Source organism: Nelusetta ayraudi, unplaced genomic scaffold (genome assembly GCF_046127955.1).
Source record: "Nelusetta ayraudi isolate G7.1 ecotype Tasmania unplaced genomic scaffold, CSIRO-AGI_Nayr_v1 ptg000042l, whole genome shotgun sequence".
Taxonomy (NCBI): domain Eukaryota; kingdom Metazoa; phylum Chordata; class Actinopteri; order Tetraodontiformes; family Monacanthidae; genus Nelusetta; species Nelusetta ayraudi.
Genome location: NW_027466092.1, coordinates 4,564,815 through 4,586,751, shown reverse-complemented (window position 1 = coordinate 4,586,751; position 21,937 = coordinate 4,564,815). Strand labels below are relative to the sequence as shown.

General features: G+C 42.6%; 2 protein-coding genes and 1 long non-coding RNA gene across 4 annotated transcripts; all 3 read left to right on the top strand.

Moving 5' to 3' along the window:
• Positions 1 to 207: 207 nt before the first annotated feature.
• On the top strand, positions 208 to 3,471 carry LOC142893328 (uncharacterized). Its single transcript, XR_012927690.1, has 3 exons — positions 208 to 369; positions 1,734 to 2,125; positions 2,199 to 3,471. It is a non-coding gene; the product is annotated as an uncharacterized LOC142893328 (long non-coding RNA).
• Positions 3,472 to 4,827: 1,356 nt separating this feature from the next.
• LOC142893327 (uncharacterized) lies at positions 4,828 to 7,204 on the top strand. The gene is made up of 4 exons (XM_076033809.1): positions 4,828 to 4,960; positions 5,702 to 6,061; positions 6,498 to 6,616; positions 6,704 to 7,204. Exons 1-4 carry the CDS (start codon positions 4,891 to 4,893, stop codon positions 6,806 to 6,808), a joined length of 654 nt encoding a protein of 217 aa, XP_075889924.1. The 5' UTR covers positions 4,828 to 4,890; the 3' UTR covers positions 6,809 to 7,204.
• A 663-nt stretch (positions 7,205 to 7,867) lies between these two features.
• Positions 7,868 to 17,648, top strand: fdxr (ferredoxin reductase). Of its 2 annotated transcripts, none has more exons than XM_076033807.1 (12): positions 7,868 to 8,292; positions 8,658 to 8,758; positions 9,671 to 9,766; positions 11,538 to 11,660; positions 11,746 to 11,859; positions 12,228 to 12,329; positions 12,515 to 12,622; positions 13,151 to 13,235; positions 15,584 to 15,783; positions 15,895 to 16,066; positions 16,179 to 16,352; positions 17,261 to 17,414. In XM_076033807.1, the coding sequence occupies exons 1-12, from the start codon at positions 8,217 to 8,219 to the stop codon at positions 17,284 to 17,286; spliced, it is 1,377 nt and encodes a 458-aa protein (XP_075889922.1). In that variant the 5' UTR covers positions 7,868 to 8,216; the 3' UTR covers positions 17,287 to 17,414. The 2 variants fall into 2 exon arrangements, with proteins under 2 accessions (XP_075889922.1, XP_075889921.1); XM_076033806.1 differs by having other exon boundaries at positions 7,869 to 8,292; positions 17,281 to 17,648.
• The last annotated feature ends 4,289 nt before the right edge of the window (positions 17,649 to 21,937 follow it).

The following is a 21,937-nucleotide window of genomic DNA, read 5'->3' as shown; positions in this document are numbered from 1 at the left end:
TCGCAGGGCCACATAGAGACAAACAACCATTCACACTCACATGCACACCTACGGACAATTTAGAGTGTTCAATTGACCTCACATGCATGTTTTTGGAGTGTGGGAGGAAGCCAGAGAGAACCCACGCAAAGCAGGTTCAGCCTGCAAACGCATTCATTTGCTCCTCATTTAATAAACCAGATTACCTCCCCTGGAAAAAAAACAACCTTTGATGAGCATCCACAATCTGCAGGAGTACCGTTGAACCTGATCCACCCACGCAAACCCCAGACTCCTCCCACTATCTACTACCCTTCTTCCCTACTTCCCCACGACAAGGCAATTACAGGAATTGCAATTGCAGCCACAGGAGTCAAGGTCTTAACAGAGGTGAGTGGCTCGTCTCTGTCTGCATGCTTTGCAAATATTTACAAGTTTATTTAATGGACGACTCTCATAATGCGCTCATCCATAAATTCACAGTGAGGTGTGAGGTGTGAAGGGTTGCCAGCCAAAGGGGCAGAAAGATTTATTTGTTCTCAAATGTTAATGTTTAAGGAGAGTAGCCACAACAAAGCGCAAGCAGATTCTGTTGGGTGGTCGTTACAGATGGATGGCAAAACGTTGAAAGCAATGCTCAGGATTGTCGCGGTAGAGCCAAAAGCAATAAGTGAAAGTTGTCAGAAAGGTACTATCTTTTGGTTTATCCCGTTTCTCTATTCTCTATATATTATTTTTGGACATTTCTCTATGCACAAAATCTTCACTGAAATACTTTCGAAATCGACACCAACTCCGACAATGACCCATCACTATGTTTAATTTCTGTTTCTCTTTGAAGAAAGTGAGACTCTCCACCTTTGTGGTTTGTGTGTGTGTGTATTGAGTGTATACGGGCATGTGCAGGTGGGAAGGAATGTGGAAGGAGCAGGACTGCACACTTTCATTGCAGTCTTTTCTTTAAAAAAAAATGTCTCTTGCAGTGGCAGGTTTTACACATTTATCTGAACATTCTCAAACGCAACCCTAGTAGGGAATGTGCCTTTCCTTTTCTTTTGTAATTCTTTACTTACACTTTCAGTAAATTCTTAACTGTGAAGAAAAATGTTGATACCCTGAGCAGAACGAGGAAGAAGCTCTTGAAAAAAAAAAATGAATGGAGCAGTTTGCTAAATCCAAACTTTAATCTTTCCAATCTATTATAAATGTATACACAAAGGGGATTTACCACACACACACACACACACACACACACACACACCAACGCACTGACCTTCATCAGGTTCGACAAGACAATAAATTAGTTGCTGGTTAACCCAAATAAAAACTTGAGATCACACTGCTATTCAAATTCATATTGTCATGATCACCTGCACAAGGCGAGTTTGTTCTTTCTTTTCTTTTGTCTTCCTTTTTGTTTTTGATGAGTGCAAAGTTGCTCTGCTGAGATTTCCCAAGAAGATTTCAAAGCTCATCAAATACTCAATCCATGTCGCTGATGTACACACACAACCTGTCCAAGAGAGCATTTTGGGAGTTGTTGGATTGTGTATTTGATGAGCGTTGAGGGAGAGAGACCAGTACCGTTCACCTATCTCAATACACTACAGAGAATTTAAAGGAATGTCTACAAGATTGCGAAAATGTTGAACCTTTAAATCACATACAATATATGATTTGCAGGTGCACCTTATTTTTTGTTTTGTTTTGTTTTGTTTTTCTATGATTTTAACACTTGTTAATCTGTCTTGCAGAGCAGGAATCAGAACAAATTTTGTGATGTTTTGGCATTTCAAGCTGATCTGGGCTGCTGTACTCATGCTGCAGTACAGGCGCAGTTGCAGCGCAGAAGTGCCTCACCCAGGAGTTTCACTCAGGTGCACTGAGGAAGGTGCACCTCCTGCAATAAACTGCACCATCCATTTCAACGATTCATTGCGTGGATGTATGGGAGAGGAGTTCACATGGAAGGATTCTGAGGGAAATGATATATGCAACAGTGGCGACTCAAACTACGAGTGTGATTGGGACAACCGGACCTATGTGTCGCTGGTCATCACAAAGGCCGCAAAATGTGAACCTTACAAAGTTGTCATCGGCACAACTTGTGGATTGGCCCATTCAAAAATAACACACTGTGGAGATGGTGAGTTGCTTCAACTGTGGAAAAACTTTTTGTGGAAGAATCTTCACTGATTACAATCATTGTCTGAACCAAGGTCCACCGCACAGACTGCCCAGGGTTCATCCAACCAACAGGCCGCCAAACTTTCCTGTGGTGACCGTCTCAGCTGTGATCTTCATCCTCCTTTTAGTTTTGGGGACTTTGTCTATCCTGTTTTGGACAAGGATGGGCAAAGCCATCTTCAAAGGTTTCACAAAAGTCAAGACAAGCAGTCTCCTAGAGGCTCCTCCCATTTGAGACGTGCTTTGTGTTTGTATTTGTTTCCAAGCATATTTTGTGTTTGTATGTAATCATTGATATGTTCAAGATCGTTCTAATTTTGGCTGGGCATTATTATCATTAAATGCATTAATTTTTCTATTAGTTGTAGACTGTATATCCCACAGTGTGGTGGGCGGGGTCCGCGTGGCTGCGCTGCAAATGGCTGTGGCTTGCGGCTGGCTGCCTGCCTACACTGGAGCAACTCACTTCCCCTTTCCCCTCCCCCTTTGCAAGATATTGAGTTTCTATGTTTGCAATGTCTTATATGTGCTTGTGTTGCCGAGGTTTTTATTTTCCAGTGCCACACTGTATTCCCTCCCAGGAACATAGTTTGAGAGTGTCCTTTTTTCTCCTCCTCTCCCCTTCTGTTCTCCTCTTTCTGCCCCCCACTGAAAATGCTCAATCCTGCAGTCCTGTCTTTCACGTTGTAATTATTTGTACTGTATATGTTTGGACTGGGATTTTACAATTTTGTTGTACACGTTTACGTGTTGCAATGACAATAAAGCCATATACCATATCATATATTTCTGGATAAGATTTTAAGAGATAAAAAATATTTTCTTATCTAACTTGTCAAGACTGTAAATTTTTTGTATTGATTTTTTAATTGGGCAGTCAATGGGAAAATATATGGGCTTGTTTTCGATGTGTGTAATTAAAATTCACAAATGTTTGTATTTAAAGCTACTTGCGATTCTCATCAAATACAGACTTGGATGTTGCTACATTGATTTACAAACAGTGGAAAGTGCAAAGTGCTTGTAATTTGCAAACCTCCATACTTACATACTACTGTGTGTGTGATATTTCAGACACTCTCTCACTGGTGCACCAATCTGTTAATCAGCATCTAGGTTGTCAGTTGCTTCCTTTAGTTTATTTTCTTCTTCCGGGGCTTCTTATAGCTGTTTAATAAACCGCAGCCGCTTCCTGATCGCCACAAAATAGCAAGCTAAACTGGACATGCATCCTATAACCAACTGGCTTAGCAAATCAGGTGCTGTCAAGTTGAGAAAATACATATATGCATTTAAAAAAGAAAACTAAGGGCTGGCCAGCAAAAGACTTCCTCATGGTGGCCATTCTTTTACAACATATTAACAAAAAAAAGCCATTTTGTAGATTAAGACACAATGAGCAGAATTATTTGGTTTGTTGGTTTAGTAAGCGAGTGCAATTTTATTTATAGAGCACCTTTCATACACAAAAAGTACTTTACAATAAAACATAGGAAGAGCAGATGAAACAATGAAATGAGCAGATGAAACATTCCTTGTATACAGAGAACTATATAGGACTGGTTTCTCTGATAACGTATTTGACACATCAAATCTATTATGAATGATGTCTTAGCTTGTAACCTCGGGTTTGATCCAGGATGTCAGCAGCTTTTCCCTCTTTTCTTTGGGGTCAATCAGTACAATTTCAGTTTTGTTTTTATTTAGCTTTAGGAAATTATTGCCCATCCACTTATTTATTGCTAGGAGACATTTTGTAATGGGCTGTTTAGCTGTGCTGTCAGTTGGTTCTGCAGAGATGTATAGCTGTGTGTCATCCGCATAACTATGGAAACACACATTGTGGTCTCTAATGATGTCCCCTAGTGGTGGCAACATATATCGTGAGAAGAGCAGTGGTCCGAGGCAGCTTCCTTGTGCAACTCCAGACCTGCTGTCATTTTTTTCTGACACATGCTCTCCAAGTTTGACATAGACATTTGTTTGATGTATGTTCTGAACCCATTTAAGACACAGTTGGAAAAACTAACCAGCAATTCAAGACGATTTATTAGGATGTCATGGTTGATTGTGTCAAACGCTGCAGTAAGGTCTAACAGGAAAAGAATTGCGACCTTACTTGCATCAGAGTTTGACCTGAGATCACTGACTATTTTAGTAAGAACAGTTGATATAGGATTGAGGCAGGAGGTAGCAGAATTGCACTTAGCAACAGTCTTTCTGAGGTCTAGTCATGTAACACAGGTGACATCTCTCATAGTTCTATAGGGTTCGTTTATTTCATTTAAGTCAGGGACGATACTCGCTCTGATCATAGCTGTCTTATAATCAACGAGCAGTGCAAACTCTTCACATTTCATGGCCGACTGTTGCTTGCGGTGGAGTTTATCAGCCAGTCAGTAGTGGAGAATAGCACCCTGGAAATGCCCATGTTTTCTGAAATTATTTTGGAAAAGTAATCCTTTCTTGCAAGTCATATTACTTTAAGTGCTCATAGTTTTCATTTACACACAGATTGCTAATTAATGGGCAATCTAGGAATTATTTGCAATTTTGATACTTGAAAAGTGAAAACCATTATTTCTTAACAACGTTTGGTCAGTGGAAATTAGACCTGTGACATGAACCTCTACAGTTGAATGTCACATTTCCTTTCTAAACACCACATCCTTTGTTGGGTGTGATAGTCGACCTGTCACTCTGTCTAGCCAAGTCAGAGCTGGGATGGAGGGTCACAGGTGGAGTTGCCTGTGGGGATTACTATGCATCACAGCTGATGTCTTTGTCAGGGCTGGTGAGTCTTACTGATTTTATTTGAAAGACAGAAAACAACAAGCAAGAATAATGTGCAAGAATGCATTTAGTTTTTTTTAGGCTGCACATTTTTTTCTTGCTGAGTTGCTTCCTGTTTCATCTCTGTTTCATCTTCCGTCGTTGCATTTACTTGTAAAAGCAGCAAAATCAGTGGCTTGCAAAGGCATTTGCGAGGATAACAGACTATGGCAAGTCAAGGGTGTCACAAAGTATTTTAATCTGTTACATGAATAATCCCCGTGAGTTGTGTATATTTCCTATCTGTGAGTGCAGAGTCAGTCGTTTTTGAATTTCCTTCTTCTTAGTTCAACATTCTTTGAAAAAAGTAGATTTACTTTTTTTTTTTTATTCGAATACTCACCCCCACACCCAAAAAAAAAGACAAAACAACAATATCAATACTTACGATTTCAAACTCAGATCATGACTTGGATGCTGACGTGTTTGTGGACATATATTCAGAGGAATGCATTGAATGCTGGATTACTTTGTGACAAGTCCCGATTGTTGAACATAGAGAGACTGCTTTAGAGTTTTTAAATATATTTTCATCTATTCAATAATGAGTTATTTATGCAGGAAAACAATTTACACAAACAAGCAGTCATAACGGGGGGAGGTGGGGGGGGGGGGGATCAACTTGCAATTTGGTATTTTTGTTTGGTTTCTATTAAGAAGTGGATGCCTCATCATTCAGTAACAAATGTTCTCTCCCCAACAGTTTTCCAGGAGCCCTCGTCTTTCACTTGGGTAAAAGTCAACTCCTCTGTCGAAATCAGATGCTCCAAATCCATTGACAAACTGAGGGGTGTCTCCCTGCTCAGAGGTGTCCAAGACACCACACAGCTTGTGTACCTCAACATGGAGGATGGAAAGATCACAAAGACAACTACTAAAGATTCATTAAATGGTCGGCTTGAAATAATACAAGACAAGCGGGACAAGGATGATTATGGATTCACATGGTGTCTGTCTGTGGTGAGGGTGGAGGACATGGACTGGTATTACTGCAGCTGGAAAACATACCCCTTAAAAGAAATGAAGGATGAACTGAAATACGGCACCACGGTCATTGTCACAGGTGGAGAACAGCAACCAGTCTTTTGAGATTGTGTGTGTGTGCTATAATTAGAGTGCCCATAAAAACAGTAAAAGAAAAAAAAATCTCTGATCAATTTGATTTTCATCAAATAAAAATTCAAGAAATTCTGCAAAAGTGAACGCATGTAAACACATATGCAGCCCAATCTTGTCAATGAAGTCCCATTATGGAGATTATGGATACTGTAACCTAACCATTTCATTGTTATTTTCTTCCCCTTCCAACTGTCAAAATTTCAACAAAACTTTTTCACAGGAGATTACAAGCAAATAGCTAAAAATGATGTGGATTTTTAGAGGTCAATGACCATGCATGGCCGATCCGCTGAAGCATAAATATCTGAAACTATGCATTGTACAATAACCTTTGAAAAAAAGCAAAAACATTATTTTTCAACTTATCTTTTTCCCCACAGAGACCGGTCCTCCTGAGGAGTGCCAGAACAGCACAACGAAATCCAGACTTGTCCTGACCTTTGCAGCAATTACTCTTACATTTTTTCTCGTAGGAGCGTTGATTGTCAGATGCCAACAAGTAGGTGCTATTGTGATTAAATGAAACTAACCTTACAGTCATGTTTACACTGTCAAAATAAACACACACTACTTGGTCTCCCTACAGTATCAAAGGGGCTACACAATTACCAGAATTGTGGGCCAATCTCAGCGTACCCAGCATCAACATGTCGATCCAAGGCAGCGACATGAACCCTACATGGTCATATAAGAAAACATTGCTTACAACTTGCATAGCAGACCAGTTTTGTAAAGTGATGCAATGTGGGATGACACATACACCCAATTATCAGATAATATTTGAAGTAACAGTTGCAACAGAAAAAAATTACCCTTGTCTCTCTGTCTTTGCACTTTGCTTTTTTCACTTTTGCCTAATGTGAACAAGCGACCACATCCTGGCAGATGTTTGCTGTACAGAAGTTATGCATGTAAGCTATGTTTCGGGAACAAACAAAAAACTGTAAACTTGCATTTCTGTTTATCTGCCATGTTTCATCTTGTGTGGACTTGCATTCTGCAGAAAGCTATTCCACCGTGTTTCATGCAAATTCTGAAAACCAATGTGAGTCATTTTCACTGGTAGGTCTTAAAGTTGCTCTTCTGATGTCGTGAAATATTTAGAGGTGTATACAAAATCAATGTTAATCTCTATTTTCTCATGTTCTGATTGATCTCAGTTTGTTTTGTTTTGTAATAAAACCTCAGTGTGAAAATATGACACTCCAAGCAAATCCATATTCTGGGCTACTGTTGAGTGCAATATGGCCACCTCCATATAGCTACCTGGTCCTTATGTAATACTATACTAAATGCATATTTTCACAACATTAAACCACAAATTTATTTCATTCAAATTAATGTATCTATTTTAAAATATAGGCCACATGTTTTTTTTTGTTTTTTTTTTAAATTCTAATTCACTTTGAAATGTCTGAACATTTTACTGGGCTGCATCATTCCTTCAGAGGAACTAGCAGGTTTAACATATTTCTTCTTATTGCACACACCATTCCTATACTAAACGCACTTGATTATCTAATTTACTTTTTGACGGGGAAGAACTTTATTTAGCAAACGGCGTACCGTCGACCGTCGACACCGATTCTGGAGAGGAGAAGAGAGAAAAAAAAATATGGACGAGTAAATCAAACTTTAGCAACAGTGATCCGGTCAAAATAAACACACTCGTGGGGAACCTTAGCACCGACTCCCAGTTTACTGCGGACGGTAAAGACTGTGACACAAAGTGCAGCCTTGAAGAAAGTATGTAATGAATATAATCGTCGATAGTCTAGAGTAACGTGACTCTTGTGCTATTCAGATAGTAATTATCTGTAAAATTAATACCCTTTCGTAACGCGCTCTACAAACCTGGTAGCTCGTTGACTGCAGCTAACATGTGAAAACGTCCCTATACAAACATTTTTTCACCCCCTGTCACTTCGGCTTCGTTCCTTCTCAACTCAGCATCTCGGACTGTCCAAAGCTCATTCACAGTGAGAGAGATATAGCGAGGTCCCGAGGTAGTAACGGAACACCGACGCAACAATAACACAGCGGATTTTACAACCACCTATTTTGAAATACAGACGGAGTGTCTGTGGGAAGCGACCAAAATGACCAGTTACAAGCTGTTGTTTTCCGGGTTGTGGACTTCAGGAAGGAGTAGTTGGATAAATCAGCTCCATGGCGGTAAGACGATGCGTGCAATAACGTCATGTTTAATGTAGGTTACAGTGTTGTTAGTACAACCACACCACAACAAAAGCACAGGAACGAGTCGTGTTGTGGAGTAGTTTCACGTCCAGGCCATTATTTTGACTGAACTTTTTTGTTGTTGTAAAATTTCTTCTCAAACAGCTTTTTAAATTCTAAAATAAAAATAAATACATACACATTTAAGTATTGTTCAGATATTGTCAGCCTAAACGTATCTACAGTGTTTGCGACCAACTTATTAAATGTGGTCGACGTTTTAATACGCTCTTATTTAGCATTTGCATTTCGCATCTTCCGGGTTAATGTAACTTTTGACCCACCTTCCCTCTTTCCTGTAGGCGTCAGTGGGCGTTGCCGATCCTCCTCGTCCTTCAGTCCGAGGGTGTGCATCGTTGGCGGCGGCCCAGCAGGCTTTTACACGGCGCAGCACCTCATCAGGGTAGTTTTTCCAGTGAAGACGATGTGTGTTTGCCATTAGGATTAGGTCGTGGTGACAGAGCTCATTAGTTTGCGTCAGACATGTGGGCCAGGGTGAATAAAGTTACCTGAATTATTGAATGGCTAATCAACTGAATGTGTTATCAATCTCCCACTATGACACTCATGAGAATGCGGGCGGCCTCGCACAGTGGAGTTTATCTCACATGTCAGACATCCTGGCCATTCATAAGATTTAATGTTGATTTCTAATGAATATATTTTTGCAGTGGTTTCATTGAGAAAAGCATGTGAGGCAGGTTTTAGATCAATCCTGTTCAAAAAGTTAGGCACAATTTTGATCACGTTTTGGTTTTAGTTAGTCATTAGACAATCAACCTCATCTATTTTTTCAACTTCCACCTTGAACAAAGGACGCTCATAAATTTACCTCCTTATTCAAATACTCTGCTGCACCCATATCTTTTATGCCTGCACTTTTTAACCTGTGTGCTTTAAATGTTTGTATTCTATGTATCAATGGCAACAGATTGATTACATTCAGGTATTTATGAATAAATAAGGAATAAAAAAGTACAGTAGTTTAGTGTCTACCAGGATTATCTCGGCTCTAGTCACAATTTAGAGCATAAATCCAGTTTAAACTGAAACAGTTTTTAAACAGTGTTTGTTTCTGTTGTCAGTCAACATGTATTGCCAGCAGCTCGGAGTAGGTGTTGCCTGGCGCTGTGGCATTTTAGCGATATACATAACAAATCCAGACATTCTCATGCAAGTGCCAACATGCTGGTGTTAAGGTATGCGTCGTCTTTTATGAAAACTGAGAAATGTTTTAGAAAACTGTGAATCTTGATTTAATGTGCGGGTCTGTTGCACAGCCCTCAACTCCCTGCCTTTCCCCCCCCCCTTCAAGGCCCGTCAGGATGCTGTGGTGGACATCTACGAGAGACTTCCTGTTCCCTTTGGCCTGGTCAGATTCGGAGTGGCACCCGACCACCCTGAAGTTAAGGTCAGTCATGTGTAAAAGTGATGCCGTGCTGTTGAATCCAGTGTGAGGGCACAACATCAGTAGGTCTATGAGTAGGCTGTCTGTGTGGCCAGTGTGGCCTTTTCTTGCAGGTTTGACTGACAGATTAATTTGTTTTGATTCTAATTGCTGTTTTGGGTAACTTAATAAAAAAACATTGAAATAATAATCATTTGAGTCATTGATTAAAACCAATGTACTTTCCTTTGGAAGAGCAAAAGAATCCAAATCAAAACAAAAACAGAGCTGCAGTTGAGTTCTTTCTCACGGCGCTGTGCTTTGTTATCCTTCAACACCCACCGGCTGTATTTTGGGAGTGTAGCACGATGGAGACTCGCAGGCCAGACATTTCCGAATGCACGTGCAGGTCATAGAATCCCGGGTCTGGCCAGGAATGAAGGGAAGTTCACCTCACCGACACACTGTGGCATAATAATCGTTCAACTAATGGGAAGACAATGATGTAAGAATATAGATTAACATTGATTTCTAACTAATTGCCCTGCGCTGTGATCATATCAGGTCTACAGGTAAAATGTGCGTGTCGAGCAGCAGGGTGCGACCAGTTTTACTGCTTGTTGCAAAAGTCCCTGGCACAGGTGATGGAAAATAACTCTTTATCTATGTTGATACCGTTTACCAGTCAGTGTTGATGTTTCTGTGTGATTTAATCACAGCCCGACTGAGTCGTTTCATTTTCTGATCATTTGACAGTTCCAACCGAGAATGTGAAAATGCTCTTCTCCCAGAGATGGGAGGGTTTATCAGTTTATGCACTCCCACCCACTTTTACAAACAGTCTGACCTGCACGGTAACAGAGTCAGAACATACTACATTAACTGAATTAACTACGTATTTTCCCATCAGTAGTAAGGCAGAGAAATGCTTTACATTGCAAATAGATTCACACTAGTGGAAATATTACTGATTCTGTTCTGGAGAAACTTCTACCCAACTACCTCTTTCTTTAAGCCACTTATTCTTATTCTTTTACAACATGTTGTAAAAGCTTAAGCTGTTTGGTTCTGTGAGGTGTTTTATTGCATTTCTTTTGCTCTTTAGTCGCGCTGTTGAAGGGCGATGCGGCTAAATTTGCTTTCTTTTTATTTAGGTTGCGCGGTGACAAGAAAGGAAGTTTCTTTCTTGTCTCGTCCACCCCTATTTGTAATCTTGTAATCTTTTTTTATGATCAACTTGCATCGTTTAGGTTTCAGTTTCTCATGAGAGACTCGAGAGCGTGGCGCCTTCAGGACACAACCAGACTAAACATGACATGACATGTCAGACTTAAGATGAAAGAGCTCATATCAATCCTTTGAACTGATCAGGTTTAGAAACCCATTTCACGCCCTCATTTAAAATCATCAGCTACAAGTGACTAACAAAGACAAATCTCAGCAGCATTGCACTGGTACAGTAATTGCATCAACCGTGTTCAAAACCTTCACTACGATGTCTTTCCTGCTTATCAGCTTCCCTCATCCGTTTTTCTGTGTATTTTTTGAGGTGAAATGCGGTCACCTCCCACAGGCTGTTCAGTACACTGTCTAATAGCATTGTGGGAAATGCAGTTTAAGGTCAATGTGTGCTTTGCTGCAGCATTAAGCCATACACCTTTCAAGCTCTGGTGGGGCAAATAAAATGCCGGTCTAGATTCGGCCTGCAGACCTTGATTTGGAGACGGGTCCTTGTTGCTGCGGCTCTTACACAACCCTTCATGTGTAACATTCTGGGGTCTTCTCTCCTGCTCAGAATGTCATGAACACGTTCACGCAGACCGCCAAGCTCTCGCGCTGCAGCTTCTACGGGAACGTGAACGTCGGGAAGGACGTGAGCGTGGAGGAACTGCAGCAGGCCTACCACGCCGTCGTACTGGTGAGCATCTGGACCTATGCTGCTGCTGCTGCTGCTGCTGCTGCCTCTCCACTGCAGGAGACGTGTCTGATATGTGTCACTACAGAGCTACGGAGCGGAGGGAAACAGGACCATGGGAGTGCCAGGAGAAGACCTGGCCGGTGTGCACTCTGCAAAGGATTTCGTGGGCTGGTATAATGGGCTGCCCAGCTGTAGGAAGGTATGATCGTCATGCCGCACCGCGCTGAAGGTTCATATACATTTGTTGGATTTAGCTCAAATATTTTTTTTTTACTGCCAGTTAAATCAGGTAACAATATCTTAAAGCTTCCTGTCAGTGTGTGTGTGTGTGGGGTGGGGGGGGGGGGGGGGGTGATGGTCCCTAATTAGACCATCACAGCACATCCTATACTGATATGACTTAACAAAATCTTCAAAAATGAAAAAAGTTTGTATTTTGCAAGGCAGTATGAAAAAGAAACCTCCAGAGTAGTGGTGACATCCAGCTCTGATAAAAAGTAAAAAATAAAAACTACTCTGCTTCTTTCCAATCTGATCTCATCGTGTTTCATTCTCATTACTTTCCAGCTGAGTCCAGACCTGGGATGTGAAACAGCGGTCATTCTGGGTCAAGGCAACGTCGCCCTGGACATAGCCCGGATATTGCTCTCCCCCATCGACCTATTGAAGGTGAGAGCCACGCAGTCATGTGGCCACGCAGTCTCATGGACTGACACAGTTTGCACCTGCAGTTGAAATAACTTCAGCTCTTTTGAACCTTGAGCAACAGAATTTCCTGTGTGTGTGTGTGTCTGTGTGTGTCTGTGTGTGTCTGTGTGTGTCTGTGTGTGTGTAAATGTGCTGCTCCCCTGCAGAAGACTGACATCACCCAGCCAGCCTTGGAGGCCCTGGCAGAGAGCCGCGTACGCAGGGTGCTGATTGTTGGGAGAAGAGGACCCATACAGATCGCATGCACAATCAAGGTGGGTGTTCAAGTAAAGAAGTCACAGTGAAGGACCATTCGATTTAAAAATAATCATAAAACAAAATAATTCAGCTATAATCCTCAGTTTTTTACACTTCAAATCCCCGGACCAGCAGGAGCTTTGGGTGGGGAAAGTGGCCACTGCTCGTCTCCACCCTTATCACCACCACGTGGTTGAGCTGCTACCTGGGCACTGCACCATGACGGCCCACTGCTCCTTGTATGTATAGTCAAGATTAACCATGAACAGCAAGGGTCTGATGCTTTGCAAGGGGATCAACAAAGTTAAAATGATTTTATCTTAACAAGTGGCCTTTTATAGTTGTGTGTTGTAAGACTCTCTACACTAACAAAGCTGTAATGGCATTTTTCATTATTTTTCTTTTCAGCTTTTTTTTTTTTTTTTTTTTTTTAATCAATAATATCAAAACTTTGAAGCCGTCTCAAACCATCCAAAATACCCCTGTAGTTTCAAGTGATTGCTGCTTCAGATCAGCAGCCCTGTACACGTTCTACCTCTCCACAGGAGCTCAGAGAGATGGTGAAACTGCCCGACACCAGGCCCGAGATGCTGGCGGCAGATTTTGAGGGTGTTGCAGAGGCTCTCAAAGGTAAAGATACACACATTTTGTGTTAGAATGAGTTCCTCTCCTTTCACTTTTTCCATCCCACCAGGATGTTTCTATTTTAGTCTTTAATCTCAATTGCCTCCAGTGCCAATATAGCCAACATCATACAATGCTGACGCGTATCATTAATGCAGCGTATGAATTATAATGCTGAAGCAGCCCTAGCACAAGCAGATGTGTTCTCGTCAACATGTTGCATGTTACACAGCCGGTGTGAGAAGCTCTGCAAGTATAACTTTTTTTTTTAATTATTATTATTATTTCAAGATCATCAGGCACAATTGACGATGTCCTTGCTAGGTGCCCCCCCCCCCCCCCCACTGGCCCTCTTTAAACAGTCTGACAGATGGTCTGACTCATGGTACTAAGTGTTTAGCAATAACACTCCCCCATTGCCACATTAGAAGAACCTTGATCTCAGGTCTGTTAAATGCGAAGATAAGCAAGAAGTGAAGGCTGACGGCTCTCGTCAGACGTGTGTTTGCTGTTCTCAGTGCCTCTAATCGTTTTTCTCTCAGTGAGAAAAAAAAAAGGGACACGCTGCGTTGGTGACCTGCTTGTGGTTGACGCAGTATGCTGAAAAAAGTGTAATCTCACAGGAAGTGTATAGGGGCAGGGTGCTATATGTCAACCAGAAGCCAAAGGTTTCAGCTCGCACTTTCTTGTCAATTCTGCTGTTTATATTTTGCAGTCGTTTGCATGCCATTGAGGTGAGTCTCACCAAGTCTGCAGCTGATGGTGTGCACCAGCACTGCGATGTTGAACAAGATGCGTGTCTGTTCACACACATGCTCTTATTGTCTCTACTCTGATCACCAGTGGGATTAGAGTTTTGGGGGTTTTTCTCAAAATGTGGGGGATGTGGTTCATCTGGGTTGCTACAATGTGACCAATATAGAAACCAGCTGACCAGTATGCAAATAACCAGCTGTGTAATTTTAGGTTTCAAATCATTTAAAAGAAGCAAAAGGCCTCTTTCTATTTTCCTTGCACGAGACAAACTGCTCAGCAGTCGTGTTTCTGTTTAATCTACCCAGCTTGTTTTTATGCACTTGGCACTAAGCAACAATGTTGAGTAGTGGCTTTAGTGGTTAAGAGACTATATTCTGAACACCCAACAGGAGGAAGTCCTACCTGCCTCTTGGAGATACTGCAAAAATGCCCAAAAGATTCTCAAAGACAACAAAGTTGCTTTTTGAACCTATGTACATTTAATAAAGTATTAATTTTCTGTTTGAATGGAGACATCGAGTACCAAAACAATCTAAAATAATAGCACATTTAGTCTTGTAACAAAAACTTCTTCCTTGAGTCTTAATTTCCATAGTGTAAGCATAAATGGGGGAGGCGGATTTGCACAAACAGTCACAGAGAAGGACCAGAGAAACCGAGTGACTGCGGTAAGGTGCATGCGCACGACTGTTGAAAAAGTGCACGTGTTCAATTGGATGTCTGGGAAAAGTGTGGGTGTTAAAACACCACAGGTGACAAATCTCTGGCAACAGTGAGGTAAAGTCATGTGACAGAGGTAAAATTACTGTCACAGTATCATCACACAGTAGCTTTGTTTTGGAGTAGCGAAGCCTTCACACTTGACCTCAGTGTAAACCCATGAAACACAGATCCAAGCACCACATTACAAGCGCACCTACGCTTGATGTCAAGATAAACTCACCAGCCATTTTATTAGGTACTTTTTCAGTTGCTTGTTCACACAGATAACTAATCTGTCAGTCAATAACGTAGCAGCAACTCAGTGCAATCATGCATGTGGTTGTGGTGAAGGTGCCTTGCTGAAGTTTGATTCGAGCATCACAAAAGGGAAATTTTTATATGATTTGGGGGACAACCGTCTGCAGGCTCCACAGAGAATCGTCTCAGAGAGAGAAAATATCCATTGAGAGGCAGTTGAATGGAGGAAAATGCCTTGTTGATGTCAGAATGGTCAGTAACAAGACTTGATGCCCTTTGCCTGGGCTCCCCTCAAGGTCCCAGCCATTGGCTCCAACTCCATATTGAAAATGACCAGCCTGTGGCTTGTGTAGCATTATTAACTGGCACCGTCAGTGGTGAATCAAGGGGATGAATTGCATGAGTTGCAGGTAGAAGTTGCTCTGTTGCACATCAGTTTCTGCTCTGGTGATATGCTGCCCTCTGTTGGTTTGATCTTGAATGAACAGTAGGTTTTTCTGAAAGTCAGTCATAAGCTGGTGGAGTTGCGCAAGACAAACACGACATACTGCTTTCTGCGTTAGGAGAAGTGTTTGGCTTTCTCAAATGATCCTGAAGTTGACGTTTCATTCGATGCTTTTGTCTCTTTGCTTTGTCAGATGTCCCAAGGCCCAGGAAGCGTCTGACAGAGCTGCTGGTGAAGACGGCCCTGGAAGCCCCGGACGAGAAGGAGCAAGAGAGGAGAAGGAAGGCCTCCCGCTCTTGGGCCTTCAGATTCTACCGGAGCCCGGTTGAAATCCTGACCAGCCCCGAGGGCACGAGGGCAGCTGGCATCCGACTGGCTGTCAACAGGTTGGAGGTAAACCTCCATGGAAAGCTTTAATCTACCGAAACTGTCTGTCTGTCTGCTTGTCTGTCAATCATGGAATAGCACGATTCATTAGACTGTAGGTCACCTGTGTGTGTCCAGGGCTCAGGTGAGGGTGCGCGCGCAGTGCTCACTAGTGAGGTGGAGGATGTGGCCTGTGGCCTGATCATCAGCAGCATCGGCTACAAGAGCATCTCAATCGATCCCTCGGTGCCATTCGACAACCGCAAGGCCGTCGTCCCCAACGAAATGGGCCGCGTTCAGCAAGCTGCAGGTATGGAGGACACAGTTTGAAAAAAATAGGACCCAAGCAAAACATTTGTTTTTAATTAAAAAAACCACAAAAATGATCACCGCATTTAACTTGGACAAACGCGTCTCTCCAGGTCTGTATTGCAGCGGCTGGGTGAAAACAGGCCCCACTGGAGTGATCGCCACCACCATGAACAATAGCTTTGATACGGCCCGATCACTGATGGACGACATTGACTCAGGGACGCTGGATGTGTCTGCTGTTAAGCCTGGAGCACAAAGCATCAGAGGTCTGCTGGAAACAAGAGGTACTGTCACGGCTCCTTCACAACTTCCATACTCCAGCAATGTGTTGCTTTATAAAAATCTGCCAACATAACGTCGATTGGAAATGTGGAATGCTTTAAAGAGGAGGGAGAACGAAAAAATTAAAACAAATGATTTCATAGGATGCATTATTTACACAAACAAAGCTGCTAATCACAATTTCACTAGTAGATTTAATTGGGGTGTGTATTCTGTAAAATATGTGTTGCACATTAACTCACCCTCAAAGGCTGCTCTTTCAATTCTGAAATCTAAATCATGAATTATACCACATATTATCACCCGTACCGTTAGTGCCAGAATATGACCAACCAAACAGTATTCGTTTGTGCAGTGAATGTTGATAAATAGAAATAAGGTAGTGCTAATTATGCCATCTGTTGTTTTTTTCATTTTCTCTTGATAAATTCTTTAAAGATATCCTGTAATAAAAAAAATAAATAAAAAAAACTCTTGTTAATGAACTGAGGAGCAATTTGTTTTATTAAAAGAATAACAGATAACCCAACATGCTGAAAAGAAAGTTTGATTTAATTTCCCCAAGAATCTCAGCAATCCTTCTGCGTTTCCCGTTTACACTGCTGGACCTCACATAAATCACATGTGGAACATGTGGCCATGTTAAAATACTGATCAGTAGGTGGCAGTAAGATGCCCAAAAAAAGGAAATCAAGCCAGAGCAGTATTGTGAAGATGTAAAATGGTCTATTCAGTTGCTTGGAGTAATTTTTTAAATGTCCATGTTATACTTCTTATTTTGAGTTTTCCTCTAATAGTCTGGTGGTGTAACCTTGTATGAGTCATTTTCCAACTTCAAAATAATACCATATTTTCGTAGTTGCAGCAGTTAAATTTTGTCTGAAAGTTTCACCTTTTTTTTTTACTACAGCAAATGTTATGTTTCTGCAGGAGTGAATCCAGTGTTGTTCTCAGACTGGGAGAAAATTGACAGTGTGGAGACAAGCAGAGGAGAAGCTGTAGGTAAACCCAGAGAAAAGCTGCTGACCGTGGAAGAAATGCTACAGGTGGCTCACAAGTGAACACCATCAGAATTTAAGTGTTCGAGACACTTTGTTACCATGATGAGCGGACAGACGACTGAACACTTGTGGCACAGAGATGAAGGGACCTCAAAAAGCACTTAGCATTCACACTGTACACATGCTGTCGTTGACCTCTACCTCCATATAGATACTACCTTCAATGAACCTTTTGTATTGTGCCTTTATTATAATCAGTGTGTTTCATAGTAAAACACACTCCATTACATTATGCTGACTGTTTAATATGAAATAAAGCATTATAATTGTCTTTGACCACACATTTGTGCATGGAAGTTCATTATACATTTTTTGATCCATCATCTTTCTCCATTCATATTGCAATTAAAAATTTAGACATGAAATATATACACACCTGGATGGATGTGCGACATGACGAAGAGTTACCCTGACTGATTCAGCTGACATGGCACTTTTTGCTTTTCATGAATGTCTGATTTTTTTTTTTAAGTCAAGTTTTTCTGTTTCTTAATGGTAGCCTTAATCCACTTCCATCATGATCAGTTTATTGGAGTTACTCTCCATAAACGTAATTTTTTTGAGACACAAATCCTGTGGTGTTGAGTCTTCAACCATGCATGTCAACCTACAAGTGACTAATGCCGAAAGGTTACCAAATAAATTGACTTTACTTTTAAGTTTCAGATCCCTTTAAGAAAAAAACAAAACAAAAAACGGATTATGTCAATTAAGATTTATTTAAAGCAGAGATAACATGCAGAAAACATTTCTTGCACAATGAACTCTTGCATGGTGTTTAAAATGTTTTCTCTACCTTCATAAATCCATTGAAACCATATTTGATGTCGGCGGAGATTGAGTCGAGTTTGTTCCGTTGCCACTAGTTCCTTCCTCTTGCTGTGCACTCCATTGCACAGGCCCATCATCAGCAGTGTAATTGCCACTGGCCACAGTGACGTATCTGGAGGTGGTACCTTGCACAGCCGCATCATCGGCAGTCTCATTGCCACTGGCCACAGTGACGTATCTGGAGGTAGTACCTTGCACAGCCGCATCATCAACAGTGTAATTGCCACTGGCCACAGTGACGTATCTGGAGGTGGTACCTTGCACAGCCGCATCATCAACAGTGTCATTGCCACTGGCCACAGTGACGTATCTGGAGGTGGTCCCTTGCACGGCCGCATCATCGGCAGTCTCATTGCCACTGGCCACAGTGACGTATCTGGAGGTGGTCCCTTGCACGGCCGCATCATCGGCAGTCTCATTGCCACTGGCCACAGTGACGTATCTGGAGGTGGTCCCTTGCAAGGCCCCATCATCAACAGTCTCATTGGCCACAGTGACGTATCTGGAGGTGGTACCTTGCACGGCCCCATCATCAACAGTTTCATTGCCACTGGCCACAGTGACGTATCTGGAGGTGGTTCCTTGCACAGCCCCATCATCAGCAGTCTCATTGGCCACAGTGACGTATCTGGAGGTAGTACCTTGCACAGCCGCATCATCAACAGTGTCATTGCCACTGGCCACAGTGACGTATCTGGAGGTGGTACCTTGCACAGCCGCATCATCAACAGTGTCATTGCCACTGGCCACAGTGACGTATCTGGAGGTGGTCCCTTGCACGGCCCCATCATCAGCAGTCTCATTGGCCACAGTGACGTATCTGGAGGTGGTCCCTTGCACAGCCGCATCATCAACAGTGTCATTGCCACTGGCCACAGTGACGTATCTGGAGGTGGTACCTTGCACGGCCCCATCATCAACAGTGTCATTGCCACTGGCCACAGTGACGTATCTGGAGGTTGTACCTTGCACGGCCGCATCATCAGCAGTCTCATTGGCCACAGTGACGTATCTGGAGGTGGTACCTTGCACGGCCCCATCATCAACAGTGTCATTGCCACTGGCCACAGTGACGTATCTGGAGGTTGTACCTTGCACGGCCGCATCATCAACAGTCTCATTGGCCACAGTGACGTATCTGGAGGTGGTCCCTTGCACGGCCGCATCATCAGCAGTCTCATTGGCCACAGTGACGTATCTGGAGGTGGTCCCTTGCACGGCCCCATCATCAGCAGTCTCATTGGCCACAGTGACGTATCTGGAGGTAGTACCTTGCACAGCCCCATCATCAGCAGTCTCATTGGCCACAGTGACGTATCTGGAGGTAGTACCTTGCACAGCTGCATCATCAACAGTGTCATTGCCACTGGCCACAGTGACGTATCTGGAGGTGGTTCCTTTCACGGTCCCATCATCAACAGTGTCATTGGCCACAGTGACGTATCTGGAGGTAGTACCTTGCACAGCTGCATCATCAACAGTGTCATTGCCACTGGCCACAGTGACGTATCTGGCGGTTGTACCTTGCACGGCCGCATCGTCAGCAGTGTCATTGGCCACAGTGACGTATCTGGAGGTGGTTCCTTGCACAGCCCCATCATCAACAGTCTCATTGGCCACAGTGACGTATCTGGAGGTAGTACCTTGCACAGCCGCATCATCAACAGTGTCATTGCCACTGGCCACAGTGACGTATCTGGAGGTGGTCCCTTGCACGGCCCCATCATCAGCAGTGTCATTGGCCACAGTGACGTATCTGGAGGTAGTACCTTGCACAGCCACATCATCAGCAGTCTCATTGGCCACAGTGACGTATCTGGAGGTAGTACCTTGCACAGCCGCATCATCAACAGTGTCATTGCCACTGGCCACAGTGACGTATCTGGAGGTGGTCCCTTGCACGGCCCCATCATCAGCAGTGTCATTGGCCACAGTGACGTATCTGGAGGTGGTACCTTGCACAGCCGCATCATCAACAGTGTCATTGCCACTGGCCACAGTGACGTATCTGGAGGTGGTACCTTTCACGGTCCCATCATCAACAGTGTCATTGCCACTGGCCACAGTGACGTATCTGGAGGTGGTCCCTTTCACGGTCCCATCATCAGCAGTCTCATTGGCCACAGTGACGTATCTGGAGGTGGTCCCTTGCACGGCCCCATCATCAACAGTGTCATTGCCACTGGCCACAGTGACGTATCTGGAGGTGGTTCCTTTCACGGTCCCATCATCAACAGTGTCATTGCCACTGGCCACAGTGACGTATCTGGAGGTGGTCCCTTTCACGGTCCCATCATCAGCAGTCTCATTGGCCACAGTGACGTATCTGGAGGTGGTCCCTTGCACAGCCCCATCATCAGCAGTCTCATTGGCCACAGTGACGTATCTGGAGGTAGTACCTTGCACAGCCGCATCATCAACAGTGTCATTGCCACTGGCCACAGTGACGTAACTGGAAGTGGTTCCTTGCACAGGCGCTCTGGCAATTCCATTGACGTTGTACATAGCCCCATTGCCTTTTGTTTGGTACAAAACCGTTAGTTTAGTTTGCTTTCCTTTTGAAATTTTCTGACCCGTTCCTACTCCTTTCTGGTTTACCAAAGCAGCTTCCACTTCATTGTTTTCCTGTTGTACTGAAAAAAAAAGACTAATTAATAGAGTAATAGACTAAAATTCAAGAAGCTCAAGACTTTTCCTGTTACATATTTAGCTAGTAAAGCTCTAAGTAAGTTAGTCATTGCTTAAAAATTCCAGTGTGTAAAATTTGGCTTCATTTAGTTAAAAATATTTAAATAAAAGATCATAGCTTAAGATGAATGAATGACGCTTGAATGATCCTTTTAGAGTTTCTGGTTGTTGCTCACCTTCTTGGGCATTCTCCGCCAACATCTGTACCATTGACTTCAGAAAACCAATGGCATTACTCAAAGCAGCTTCATTGGAGGATATTCCTGCGATTTGCAAAATGGACCGGTTCAATTGAAAATAAACAATTTTAAAGAAACTTGTGACCTTACCTGACTCTTTATTGTTGAGCCCATGGCTCATCTCACGAGCTGGCAAAACGGATCCTGAGGATAGATGCTTTGGTTGAGGGTTTTGATAGTCAAGATCATCCTCCAATTTTGACAGGTTATACATTTATATGTACTTGCTGGTTGCCTCAAACATTCTGCTAGCCATGTCCTTTAATATCCACTCTACCATCTTCTTTTCCCATTGCAAACATTTGGAAGGCCCAGAAATGTACCACTTTTAGAAGGGGGTTGTGGGAAAAAGAAAAGTGTAGACTCCTAAACTAGCAATACCTCATTATCCTGGAATTCTCCCCACATTATTCCCATGCTTCATGAATAGTGAAGAACAATCATTGTACATATGCATATACGTGTGACGCAGCAACTGAATTGATTATTTTACATGATGAGACATATTGTTTGTTTTACAAAATTGTGGTATTTTTTTTTTTATAATTGTTACATGAACAGAAAGACAAAGACAAGTTTCTTGGCTGAAGCATTACATCAGAAACAGAACACACGCAATGACCTTCATCAGGTTCTATGAGGCAATAAATAAGTTTGTTGGCACAAATTAAAACCTGGGGTTACACCGCTATTCAAATTCATATTCTCATAAGCACCTGCGTGAGGAAGAATGGATATTGAACTTCCGGGTAGATTTAGTGGAAAATG

Excerpts from the sequence above, each read along its gene's own strand:
- fdxr (XM_076033806.1), top strand. The coding sequence starts at position 8,217 with ATGACCAGTTACAAGCTGTTGTTTTCCGGGTTGTGGACTTCAGGAAGG. Across the intron at positions 8,293-8,657 it reads GATAAATCAGCTCCATGGCG|GCGTCAGTGGGCGTTGCCGA; the intron begins GTAAGACGATGC and ends TCTTTCCTGTAG. Across the intron at positions 12,623-13,150 it reads AGATCGCATGCACAATCAAG|GAGCTCAGAGAGATGGTGAA; the intron begins GTGGGTGTTCAA and ends ACCTCTCCACAG.
- LOC142893327 (XM_076033809.1), top strand. The coding sequence starts at position 4,891 with ATGGAGGGTCACAGGTGGAGTTGCCTGTGGGGATTACTATGCATCACA. Across the intron at positions 4,961-5,701 it reads TGATGTCTTTGTCAGGGCTG|TTTTCCAGGAGCCCTCGTCT; the intron begins GTGAGTCTTACT and ends TCTCCCCAACAG. Across the intron at positions 6,617-6,703 it reads TGATTGTCAGATGCCAACAA|TATCAAAGGGGCTACACAAT; the intron begins GTAGGTGCTATT and ends GTCTCCCTACAG.